The sequence below is a fragment of the Akebia trifoliata genome, chromosome 7, assembly GCF_017979445.1.
Source record: "Akebia trifoliata isolate Shusen 1 chromosome 7, ASM1797944v1, whole genome shotgun sequence".
Lineage (NCBI taxonomy): Eukaryota > Viridiplantae > Streptophyta > Magnoliopsida > Ranunculales > Lardizabalaceae > Akebia > Akebia trifoliata.
The window spans coordinates 31,596,945-31,609,191 of NC_141381.1; the positions used below are offsets into that span (position 1 = coordinate 31,596,945).

At 35.4% G+C, this 12,247-nt stretch overlaps 2 protein-coding genes across 2 annotated transcripts; both read left to right on the forward strand.

The window, feature by feature from the left end:
- The first annotated feature begins 701 nt into the window (after window positions 1-701).
- On the forward strand, window positions 702-2,222 carry LOC147399069 (gibberellin-regulated protein 6-like). Its single transcript, XM_086448482.1, has 4 exons — window positions 702-881; window positions 1,279-1,314; window positions 1,568-1,607; window positions 1,888-2,222. The coding sequence occupies exons 1-4, from the start codon at window positions 816-818 to the stop codon at window positions 2,070-2,072; spliced, it is 327 nt and encodes a 108-aa protein (XP_086304608.1). The 5' UTR covers window positions 702-815; the 3' UTR covers window positions 2,073-2,222.
- A 3,910-nt stretch (window positions 2,223-6,132) lies between these two features.
- Window positions 6,133-8,996, forward strand: LOC147399070 (Exostosin family protein). The gene is made up of 3 exons (XM_086448483.1): window positions 6,133-6,433; window positions 6,611-7,946; window positions 8,155-8,996. The coding sequence occupies exons 2-3, from the start codon at window positions 6,984-6,986 to the stop codon at window positions 8,671-8,673; spliced, it is 1,482 nt and encodes a 493-aa protein (XP_086304609.1). The 5' UTR covers window positions 6,133-6,433; window positions 6,611-6,983; the 3' UTR covers window positions 8,674-8,996.
- Window positions 8,997-12,247: the final 3,251 nt, after the last annotated feature.

Below are 12,247 nucleotides of genomic sequence, written 5' to 3' on the forward strand. Positions count from 1 at the left end.
ATCTGGTGCAGTCTTTGTACACTAATTTAATAACATACACCCGAAGTGGGAGGTAGTGTTCTAAAGAATTGGATTTTTTACACTAATTTAATAGACATTTTCAACTTCAAATATATCATAAAATGTCATAAAGAAAGAGAACTTCTATTGGCACCCCAAGCTTTTACTTGTTTCACTCCAATTATTTAAGTTATTAGTTATATTTAATTAAAAACTAAGAAGGTATGGGTATCAGCGGTGGGAGATCACTTTTGTCGCTTCACAGTGGCTTTATAGGTCACGTGCTTAGCCCAGAAGTTGCACATGGTTTTAGAAAATCATTATTCCTTTTCTTTTTTCTATATTAATTTAGAGGAATGCTATTGCCACACCAATTCTCACACAGTTGGTGTGCGGTTAGCAAAATTAGGTGTGGCAATACTAACATCTTAATTTATAATTTATATCTATATTTTTCACTTTCATTCACGATCCCGTTTGCGTACTTCTCAGTTATTTGGGTCCCATGCTCCTCCAACCAACACCCCACCGACTCTTAATTGAATTTACTAAAATGCCCACTCTCTCTTTTATTTTTCTCCTATTTGTTTTGTGATTAATATACACGGAAGTGAGGGGCATTTTAGGTATTCCAACGAAACTTGGATCAACTAAATTTATTATCCATCAGGCGATCCTACACCAACACATCTATTTATAGAGAGCCCCACTACCTCTACCACACCTAGGAAGTCTGAATCAAACAAACTCCCTTTCTCTCTCTCCGTTTCTGGTCTTTCTCTTTCAGATTATTTTGTCGCTTGGTAACAATAGCCATGGCTAAGCTTCTTGTTCTCATGCTTTTAGCACTATTTGCACTCTCCATGCTTGTTACTACCCAGGTTTGTATGTCTTTTTATTTTTTTCCTCTCTTTTGCTGATTAAAACATTCTAACATGAGCCTTAGCAGTTGTTACTTAGTTGTTACAAGTGCTTAGAATTAGTGAAGACTCTGGGGTTTCTGGCTTGTCGGTGCTGGCTTTGAAGCCTGTACTGCCACATTTTACACATTGATACATCTGTGGTATATTCTAGCCTATCAGGATGGAAGGAGTTCGTCTCTTCTTCCTCCCTTACCCGATAATTGGGAAGGGAAAAAAAAACAAAAATAATTGTACACGTGGCAGAATCTTCCTGTGTGTGCATCTTTCCAATATGCAGTTTGCTTTAGTAAAACCCATTACCAAAAAACTTATCTTAAAGCTTTTATTAAAAAAAAAAAAAAAACATTTTTTGCAGGTGTTGGCCAGTGAGACCCAGTACCACTTGGACAAAGTAAGTCTTTTTCCTGCTTAATTTAAAATAAAAATATTTGAGGTTTTAAAAAAGAGAAATTCTATTGGCACACCACTTTTACTAAGAGTACCCCAAGATGTATACTAAATCTTTCTTGATATCATATGCATTAGGATATGCTCTTAGTAAAAGTTGGTGTGGAAAGAGAAGCTCTCTTAAACAATTATATTGTTATTTATTATTATTGTCTGTAAATAAAATTAATCTTTTGTATCTTATTGTGAACGAGCAGAGCCGAAGCCCTTACGGACCAGGGAGCCTAAAGAGTTACCGTACGTCTCTCTCTGTGTTTTTTTTTTAATTTTTTTAATTTCCAATTCAACCATAGGCGCATCTTAGCTTATGCTGTTAAAATTCTGCCTAAGATGCGCCTCCATGGTGCGCAATGGTCCACAAATCAATTCAGATGCCACGTGTCAATTTTTTTTTGGCTGACTCATCTTTTGATTCTCAGTCAACTATACTGACCTTTGACTGTTGATGGCTTTAAATTCAACCTGGAATACCGCGAGATTTTAACGAGTACAAATAATTTTTTTTTTTGTTGACCAGAGTGCCCTTCACAATGCTCAAGGAGGTGCAAGAAGGTTGGCCATCATCATCAGGCGTGCATGTTCTTCTGTCAGAAATGCTGCACAAAATGTCTGTGCGTTCCTCCAGGGTATTATGGGAACAAAGCTGTGTGCCCTTGCTATAATAACTGGAAGACCAAGGAAGGAGGACCTAAATGCCCTTGACTGATTACTGTATTTCCCTCCTTGTCCTTTCTTTTGATGATCTTCCCTTGTTTTTTTTTTTTATTTTGCTGTTGTTAAGGTAATGTAATCCATCACTCCTCGAGATTTTAATCAAATGTGAGTGGAATCAACGGATCTTGTCCTTTGTTTTGATTTTACTGTTCTTAATGTAATGTAATCCATCACTCCTCGAGATTTTAATCAATGGTAGTGGAATCAACGGATCGTCCTTTGTTACTTTCAAACATTTTTTTTTTTTATTAATAAATTTTTTCCTTTATTTCCTGTGCACATGGCTAAAATTTATTGATTGTTGGACACTTTTATATCCACCCACAGATTACGAGGTTAAGTCATGGGGATTCGAGAAAACCAAAGGGGTTGATTCTAGTTTGTAGTTTGGGGAAACGTGTCAACACCTTAGATCCATTTTTTAAGTAGATTTTCTAACTCAACAATAGCAACAATGTGATGCGTACTTGTTATAGGAAAATGCTAAAGTGACGATAATATTGACCAAGATTCTTACATTGCTGACGTGGATGTATGTATGGACCCACCTCCACATCAGTAATATGAGAATCGATGTAAATTTTAATGTTACCCAATCGCCAACTCCGTATTTTACGGTCCAAAGATGACATGATGAACAAACAAATATACAAGTAAATTTATGTGTCAATCTTTCCTTTTCGATTAGTTCTAATTCTAATTCCTATCAATTTCAATTCTCACAAGAACACGCAATCCTGACTTTATTGGAATTAAAATTAAACCTCTATTTTACCTGCAATTTTTTTTTTCTTTTTGTAGTAAAATAGGTAGTTGTGATAAGGAAACGGATCCTTTGTAGCATATGGTTCTTGGAGCATTTCAATGGATGAGAAAGAGGTATTCTTAAGAAAAAAAAAAAGTAGTTGAGATGTAAGTTTTCTAGAGATTATCCTCACCAAAAATTAGCCCATTCCAAAATTTCTAACCCATGTAGGACAAAAATGATTGGCTAAAATGTTGGCCTAAAAGTAGTTGAGATGTAAGTTTTTTTTTTTTTTTCTTAAGAATACCTCTTTCTCATCCATTGAAATGCTCCAAGAACCATATGCTACAAAGGATCCGCTTCCTTATCACGACTACCTATTTTACTACAAAAAGAAAAAAAAAATTGTAGGTAAAATAGAGGTTTAATTTTAATTCCAATAAAGTCAGGATTGCGTGTTCTTGTGAGAATTGAAATTGATAGGAATTAGAATTAGAACTAATCGAAAAGGAAAGATTGACACATAAATTTACTTGTATATTTGTTTGTTCATCATGTCATCTTTGGACCGTAAAATACGGAGTTGGCGATTGGGTAACATTAAAATTTACATCGATTCTCATATTACTGATGTGGAGGTGGGTCCATACATACATCCACGTCAGCAATGTAAGAATCTTGGTCAATATTATCGTCACTTTAGCATTTTCCTATAACAAGTACGCATCACATTGTTGCTATTGTTGAGTTAGAAAATCTACTTAAAAAATGGATCTAAGGTGTTGACACGTTTCCCCAAACTACAAACTAGAATCAACCCCTTTGGTTTTCTCGAATCCCCATGACTTAACCTCGTAATCTGTGGGTGGATATAAAAGTGTCCAACAATCAATAAATTTTAGCCATGTGCACAGGAAATAAAGGAAAAAATTTATTAATAAAAAAAAAAAATGTTTGAAAGTAACAAAGGACGATCCGTTGATTCCACTACCATTGATTAAAATCTCGAGGAGTGATGGATTACATTACATTAAGAACAGTAAAATCAAAACAAAGGACAAGATCCGTTGATTCCACTCACATTTGATTAAAATCTCGAGGAGTGATGGATTACATTACCTTAACAACAGCAAAATAAAAAAAAACAAGGGAAGATCATCAAAAGAAAGGACAAGGAGGGAAATACAGTAATCAGTCAAGGGCATTTAGGTCCTCCTTCCTTGGTCTTCCAGTTATTATAGCAAGGGCACACAGCTTTGTTCCCATAATACCCTGGAGGAACGCACAGACATTTTGTGCAGCATTTCTGACGGAAGAACATGCACGCCTGATGATGATGGCCAACCTTCTTGTCCTCACCGTAGAGATCATCCTCACAAAAAATCAGCCCATTCCAAAACTTCTAACCCATGTTTTGCCAAAATGTTTGGTGCTGACCATTTCCCATTTTTAAAATTTATCACCTTAAGTTCAATAGAGACTTAAAGGTACATGAGAGGAATTAGATATTTACTAATCAACTAAATTGTGTAACAAGGTTTTTAAAACCAAGCCATTGTTATATAAAATGGAAGATAAATATTATGGTTCCTATTTATAAGAACAAGACCACTCAACAAAATTGCATCAATAATCAAGTGGGATAAAATCTATAAGTTGCATCGTGAAACCATGGATAAGAGAGAGGAAGAAAATAAGTCTAGAGTCAGAAATAATAATATTACAAACCAATTAAGGTATTTTATCCTCCACAACTACCAACTGCAATAATATTCATCATTCACAATGAAGCTGTAACAACAACCTTCTAACAATTCACCTATGGGTAATCCAAATATCCACTTGCGAGTGTTGAGAACTACGACAACAATCACCAAAGAAATAAACAAAAATAAATAAATAAAGCAGGAACATAAGATTTACGTGATTTAGAAAGATTGCCTACCTCTACATTGTAGATAGATTCCTTCCTTAAGTGTGATAAAAATGGGTTACAATCTCTATTCCTCTCAGAAAAACTGAGCCACACTCATTCTAAACCTAACTCGGGTTTTACAATAAACATACATATCATTACAAGTGATTTGAGTACCGTTATGAGAAGAGTCGAGATAATATGACTCGTTAGGTGGCATACTCAAATGAGTCCATGACGTGACAAGTTTGGGTACCGTACGGGATATACTATTGCAATTTCCCATAAAAAAGTGTATCTCAAGGAAATTGTGTATCCTAAGGCGTACAAATCTACGATTCTTGAACTTGTCCACGTCATGGAGTCATTTGAGTATGCTACTTGATGAGTCATATTATCAAGACTCTTATGAAAAACATTTCATATTTACCCTTTCTACAATTCTAAAAGGTTTTGGTCTGGAGGTTCCACCCTAAGCCCCTGAGCAGGGGCATGTTGCCCCCTCCACCCTGAGCCCACTGATATGGATTTTAATGGGTTGAAATTTTGTAACCCCTACACAACCTATGTTCCGATTGAAGATCAAGGCCCTAACATGTTTTTTGAGCCCGTGTTAGCAAGCCCAACTACACTACTTGACTCTTGCCATCACATGTTGGCCTCTATACCTTTCCTTATTTGACTTTATTTGCAAGATAAATTCCAATTGCATGGGAGCTTGTAGTCTTAATTAACACACTAAGGTCCGTTGAGTTCATCTTACAGCATCTAAAAACATGATCCAATGCCGCAGGAATTTAGAGGACAAAATTATATGAAATTTAGATCAAATCCCCCTATTTTTTATATGAGTTTTTTCATGAAATCTAGAAGACTGTGGTGTTGGGTTGTCAATTTGATAATCTATTTGAGCTCAACAACAACTCATAATAAGATTTAAAATCTTACTAAGTTAATAAGAAAAGTGTTTCTCTTCGAGATATGATGTATCAAAATTCGTGGTGTGATAGGATCTCAAATATTATCATGCTATCTAATCAACCATGCCCAATAATATCTGGCTAATAGAATCCATCCAACTAGCCTTACTAAGTTAGTAAGGGAAAAAACTCTTACTAAGCCTCATCCACAGTCAAAAGGACCTCGAGATTCATTAAATAAATTTATGAGATTCTTAACAAATCCCAAGATCTTATTTTACTCATCTCGACGTCTTTTGGACAGTGGATGAGATTTAGTAGGCTTTCTTCCTCACTATCTTAGAAAGGAAAGAGTTTCTCTTGGACGATATGCCCAACAAGGGATATTTTTGTTACGAAGAAAAGATAGTGTTTCATTTTTATGATCGGCTCTTTATGACCGTTAAATTTTGTATGATTCAGAAACTATGTTGAGAAGTGTGAGAGAGTGTTTGCTAAATTCCAAAACCCCTCATTAGTCATGAGAGACCTACTCTTAAACAATTCTTCATTCTGTCTTACACTCCTACAATTCAACTTCTCCGCTCATCAAGGAATAAATTAATAATTCCTTAAGGAAGGAGGAAAGCTTAATTAAATAGAAGGACCTTTGGCTTTATCTCTGTAAAGTTTTACAGGACATATCTCCCACTAAGTTTTGTCAACTTTGAAAAGTAAACCCACCATGGAATCTCAAAGCTCTACCTGTTAAGTTACAACTCTCAATCAGGTACTTCTTCTTGCAATTTCTCGTAAACCCAGTTGAAGAAATCACAAAACTTGAAACCCCAGATTGAAAAGTTTTGATTTTTAGTACTTTTAAGCTTCTTCTTGTTCTTCCTATTTTTATTTAATCTTTTAAAGAATGTTTTTTTATGCTTTTTTTCTGTATTTATGTTTCATGAAGGCTAGCTGCTATTGGAAAGAACAAACAAAAGCATGCGTTCATGAGCTACCTACACAAAACCTTGATGATTTGTGGATGAATAAGAGTAGAGGAGTTTCTGGGTTCATATATATAGTAAGCTTGCAAGGATCATGGCTGGAAGATTTTTAAAGAGGAAAGTTTGTTTTTTTTTATTGATGAGTTTTTTGGATGTTGAAGAAAGGTGGAATATGTAGGATATTATGTTCAATAAACCCTAGAAACACGTTGAAATCATATTGCTGAGATCAAACCCCCTGGGGTATGGTCTGAACCCATGTTCAAAATATAATCAAATTGGCTTCTTTTAATGCACTTTTGTTGATATTTCTAAGTTTAATGGTTCTGGGTCCCCATGATTTCATCCATGTCAGAAAAGAGTATGAAACCCTCAAGGTTCCTTTTCTTCCTAATAACCATCTCCATGTCTCTTCTAATCCTCTCTTCTGTCTTTCTTCTTCAGTCTAATAATACTTCATTCATATCCGGATCAGTTTTCAGGCAAATCATTGTTAATAACACATCAGTATACTTCAGATCCAATACCGATCATAACGATAATAAACCATTTGATCAGTTTTCTATGGCTTCTCCAATTGATATTAGAAGACCAAAGTTGAAACCCCAAAGTGATGTCTGTCAAGGTTCCAATTCAAGCAAGGGCATGGTCTGTGATTCGAGTCGGGCTCATCTCAGGGTGTTTATGTATGACTTGCCACCCGAATTTCACTTCGGGTTGTTGGGTTGGAAGGGAAAAGAGGGTCAAACATGGCCGAATGTCCATAACATCAATCGTATCCCACCATACCCAGGTGGATTGAATTTGCAACACAGTATCGAGTATTGGCTCACTCTCGATCTACTATGGTCGAACAATCGTGGTGTTGTCAGGCCTTGTAGTGCAATTAGAGTGGAAAATTCGAGTCTAGCAGATGTAATATATGTGCCATTTTTCTCATCTTTAAGTTATAATAGACACTCTAAGCTACATGGAAAAGAGAGAGTTAGTGTGAACAGGATGTTGCAAGATAAATTGGTGGAGTTTTTGAGGAGTCGTGATGAGTGGAAGAGATGGGGTGGGAAGGATCATATAATTGTGGCTCACCATCCAAATAGCATGTTGGATGTGAGGAGACAGCTGGGTTCCGCCATGTTTGTACTTGCGGATTTCGGGAGATACCCTACTGAGGTAGCTAATTTAGAGAAGGACATAATCGCTCCTTATAGGCATGTTGTGAGGACCATTGGTAGTGATTCAGCCCCATTTGACAAACGTCCAATATTGGTATATTTCCAAGGTGCAATCTATAGGAAAGATGTAAGTTGCTCTGTTCATTCCCCTTCAATATCAATTGCATAATGCTTGTTTTGACGTACTTTTATTTGTTTGTAGAATTTTTTTCCTTATTAGATGGATTGTTGTTATCAAATTTAAAATCAGGCCTATATTTAGTGCTTGGATATTAGAATGGCATCGTATTATATTTAATTTTCTGAAGATTTTTATTTCTTATTTTATTTTCCAGGGAGGAGTCATTCGTCAAGAACTCTATTATCTCCTCAAAGACGAGAAAGATGTACACTTTACATTTGGAACTGTTAGAGGGAATGGGATCAATAGGGCAGGTCAAGGGATGGGTTCCTCTAAATTCTGCCTAAATATCGCTGGAGATACCCCGTCGTCGAACCGTCTATTTGATGCCATTGCAAGCCACTGTGTCCCAGTGATCATTAGTGATGAGATTGAACTCCCTTTTGAGGATGTCCTGGACTACTCGGAATTCTGTATCTTTGTGCATGCATCTGATGCCATAAAGGAAGGATTCCTACTGAATCTACTCAGGGGGATCAATCATGACAAATGGACAAAATCGTGGGAAAGATTGAAGGAGGTTGCACGGCATTTTGAGTATCAGTATCCATCACAGCGAGGAGATGCCGTGGAAATGATATGGGCAGCAGTTTCTCGCAAATTATCTTCTGTTCGGCTCAGAATTAACAGAGCAAATAGATTCCATGGATCTCAGCTGATGGGAAAGATTTAATAGGTTGACAAACACACATGAAGGATTGGGATACTTCTTGCCCTTCGGGTGATCATTGGCTTTTAGAGAGATTGAGCCTTATTTTTTCCCAATTTTCGGTGGTCGAGCTTTGATTGAGATTGCACCGGCATGGTTGAGGTACATAATGATTACAAACTGTGTTTCTTGGTTCAATTCCATTGATACGAAGGTTAAATTTTTCCCCCATTAAGAATCTGATTGAGTTTTTTTTTTTTTTTTTTTTTCTGTGCTGTGTAAATACACTTGTAATGAAGGTTACAAAGTTCTTCATAGAGGTTTATGGCTTCAAAATATTTCAATTAGACAGGTTGTTCAGCAAACCTTTAACACACCCCCCTCACCCCTCTCCATCTTACTAACAATTAGGCCAATAACCCAATAGAAAATAAATCAACACCTTGAAACAAAATAAACTGTTTGAAAAGAGTAGATTTCAGTCTTTTTATATTCTATATTTGACAATTTCAGCAAAATAAGAAACAACAAAGAAATACATATCTACAAGACAATTAAGCTGGAATGATTCTTAAGAATTTCATCATATTCTGCATGAATTCAAGTTGATAATTCAGATGTAAATCTTTTTCTTCAAACCAAAAAAAATAAAAAATAAAAAATAAAAACCATGATAAGTTTGTTTTTGAGACGGCATCAACATTCTTACAGTACCTTCTCATCTCTGACATTGGTTAGGATCTCAGTTTTTCACAATATAAAGATGAAGTAGACTCACTGAAGGAATTTAAGGAAAATCATCTTAGCAACTGTCTATACACTTCACTTTATAACAAAGCCTCTAAACTATTTAATAAAATAGAAAAAATAAAAAAAATTCATCCTAGACACATTGAAGAAAGTTTCTCTCTAATCAAGGATTTGATACCTCTATGGTACGATAGACATCTTGAAACTATCAACACTTATTGTGAATTGGGTTTGATCCTCTTCGAAATCTTCTTTTGCTCGACTGATAGGGATCAGATGTCGAGGGTGCTGGTGCCAATTCCGTCTCAGTGTTTAAGTCCTCAACAACGACATCCATTAGAAAGCGTGAGTTCTTTGGCTCTGGCCCATTTTCTCCTTTTTCCCTTCTAAGGACCATGTCTTTGCTTCTCAGTCCAAAAATTTTCTCTGGTTGAACAACTAAGAACCCAATACAGACAAGAAGTATAAACAACCTACAATGACAGAAAACCATGGCTTCTACACTCACAAACCTCAAACTTCTACTCTTTATTGTTGTTTCTCGTAGATATATGGCTTTGGTTTATCTCTTATGAGATTTAGGGGGGATTTAAAAGATTAAAGCAAAGAGGGGGACCAACAACATTCTCTAGAGAAGTTTTAGATTCATCTCTCAATCATTAGCCTGCAATTCAAGCAAATTTAAGGCTGTTTTAGAATACTCTGACATGTATGAATAAAGAGTTTGGAACACAACCCTTGAGAAGCTAAGTATCTTTTCATTGGATCCTTACATCCCCTATCATTTGCCTTTGCTTTTGTTTACTAAACAATGGGCAATCCAGTCTCTTGGACTACTTTATAATCCCACATGGGCCCATCTCATCGGACAATTCTTACGTGGACATGCGCCCACGGTGCAAAGTTTCGTGCAGTTACGAACTTTTTGAGCAGAACATTCCAATTTAGAAAAAATACTAATTTATTTCAGTGTAATCTAATTAGAGATGGAGAAAAGCAAACAAAATATTATATGATGGAATGTTTAATTGTTTTACAAATAAATTAATCAAAGTGTATTATTAAAATTCGTTAATAAAAACCAATCAGTTTGAATGAATTGAACTGTAGTTTAATTTTACAAGTTGTTGGTTCAACCTATATCAATGTGGAAAGAGGGCAAAGTCAAGAAAAAAAAAAGATACATAACAAAAAAAAAGTTTAGATTCCTTGACTGGAAATGACCAAATTAGCCCTCCTTTTGAATCAGTTCACCTCAAATGTTTTAACCCGAAAAAACAACATTTTTATGGATTTTAAGCCTTATAAATCATGGGTTTTCTTAAAAACTATATGCTGATTTTTCCAACTACAAAAACAGGGCATTTTGGTCATTTTATGTACACTTTACCACTACAAAGATTTAGATTGTATTTATCAAAAAAGAAAAAAGAAAAAAAAAAAAAAAAGATTTAGATTGCTACAGTTGCAAGCAAGCCATGAAGTAGAGATGAAAAAAAAAACCCAAATACTTGCTTTATGCTAAGATCTTTTTCCAATGTAGAATTCCAAGCTCTCCTCTCCAAACAAAACAACAGTCCATGGTCTCTTGTGCTAAATGGGATTCTTTATGCTTTTTTTCTTCTCTTTATTTGGATTGCCAGAGCCAAAGCTCACCATTCAAAGTTTCAAAGAAGACCCACACTATTACCTTCTCTATATCTTCCCCTCCCTTCTTTCCCTTCTCTTGTTCTTATATTCTTCTGCATGTAATCAGGAAGAAAAAAAAAAGTAAGAAATTTACTAAAGTATAAGTTCACAAGCTTTATCTAAATTGGGGTGATGGGTTTGTGGTGATTTTATGTTTTACTGGAAATGAGACTTGTCCTGGTCCAAGCAAAACTACCCTACCTAGATCTGCTATTAATAGGTGGTATTTTGCTTTTAGCTTTAAATTAAAGTGAAAGAGAAAATAGTTCAATTCTCTTCCAATTTTTATTTTTTATTTGCTAAGCACACCCATAAATGTATTAAGCACACTCCCCTACCTACCCCAACAAAGAAATGTAAGCCTATAGGTGCATGGTTGGTTTTAGTTCTGAGTAACACTGTGTTTCTAGTAGAGTAACAATTAAATATGGACAGACACCCAAAGGGTGTCTGGTTTCATCTGTTAGATTCAGATTCCAGATTTTGATTTTGGATTATTAGTATCAAAGTATAGAAATTAATTTTCAAAACCTAATATCTCATAACACGGCATTGATATTGAAAATTGATTAAAATTCTTTTTTTGTGGACCTTGTTTCTTCACCCACCCGAGGGCAAACATGTCAGTTTAATGCCCCCAAAAAATAAATAAATAAATAAAATTAAGGAAATGAGGTAAGCTGTAAGTTGCACTCTTTGCATGGCTGTGTAGGGGGGGTGTACTTTTAGGGCTTAGTACTTGATGGATACCATCCAATTTATTTGAAAGATGATATTTAGCTCAAACCTCTTTTGATTTTTGTGAAATAAAAAATAAAATGGAACCAGGTGAGGGATGTAAAGAAATTTTAATAATCTTGTGTCTCTGAATTGGCCAAATTGTCATCGAAATGTTCTCAATAAGTTGTTTAAGTCTGTCAGTGATGATGTTAGACACCTTGGTTCAATTCCTGTCAACAACAAGTTACTAATCTCATAAAAAATAGGTTTTCCGATAAAAAGAAAAATAAAGATAAATATGGATTTTGGGAGAGTTGGTTTTCAGAGACGAAGCAATTGACCTCTTAGAATATCATATTTCACCTAAATCCTCCGGATATATACAATACCACACATACCAAGTAAGTTGGGATAACTTCCGTGGGTGGCCAACGAGGGG

Coding starts and splice junctions, on each gene's coding strand:
- LOC147399069 (XM_086448482.1), top strand. CDS start 816: ATGGCTAAGCTTCTTGTTCTCATGCTTTTAGCACTATTTGCACTCTCC. Junction 1,315..1,567: donor CCCAGTACCACTTGGACAAA/GTAAGTCTTTTT, acceptor GTGAACGAGCAG/AGCCGAAGCCCTTACGGACC. Junction 1,608..1,887: donor AGGGAGCCTAAAGAGTTACC/GTACGTCTCTCT, acceptor TTTGTTGACCAG/AGTGCCCTTCACAATGCTCA.
- LOC147399070 (XM_086448483.1), top strand. CDS start 6,984: ATGATTTCATCCATGTCAGAAAAGAGTATGAAACCCTCAAGGTTCCTT. Junction 7,947..8,154: donor GTGCAATCTATAGGAAAGAT/GTAAGTTGCTCT, acceptor TTTATTTTCCAG/GGAGGAGTCATTCGTCAAGA.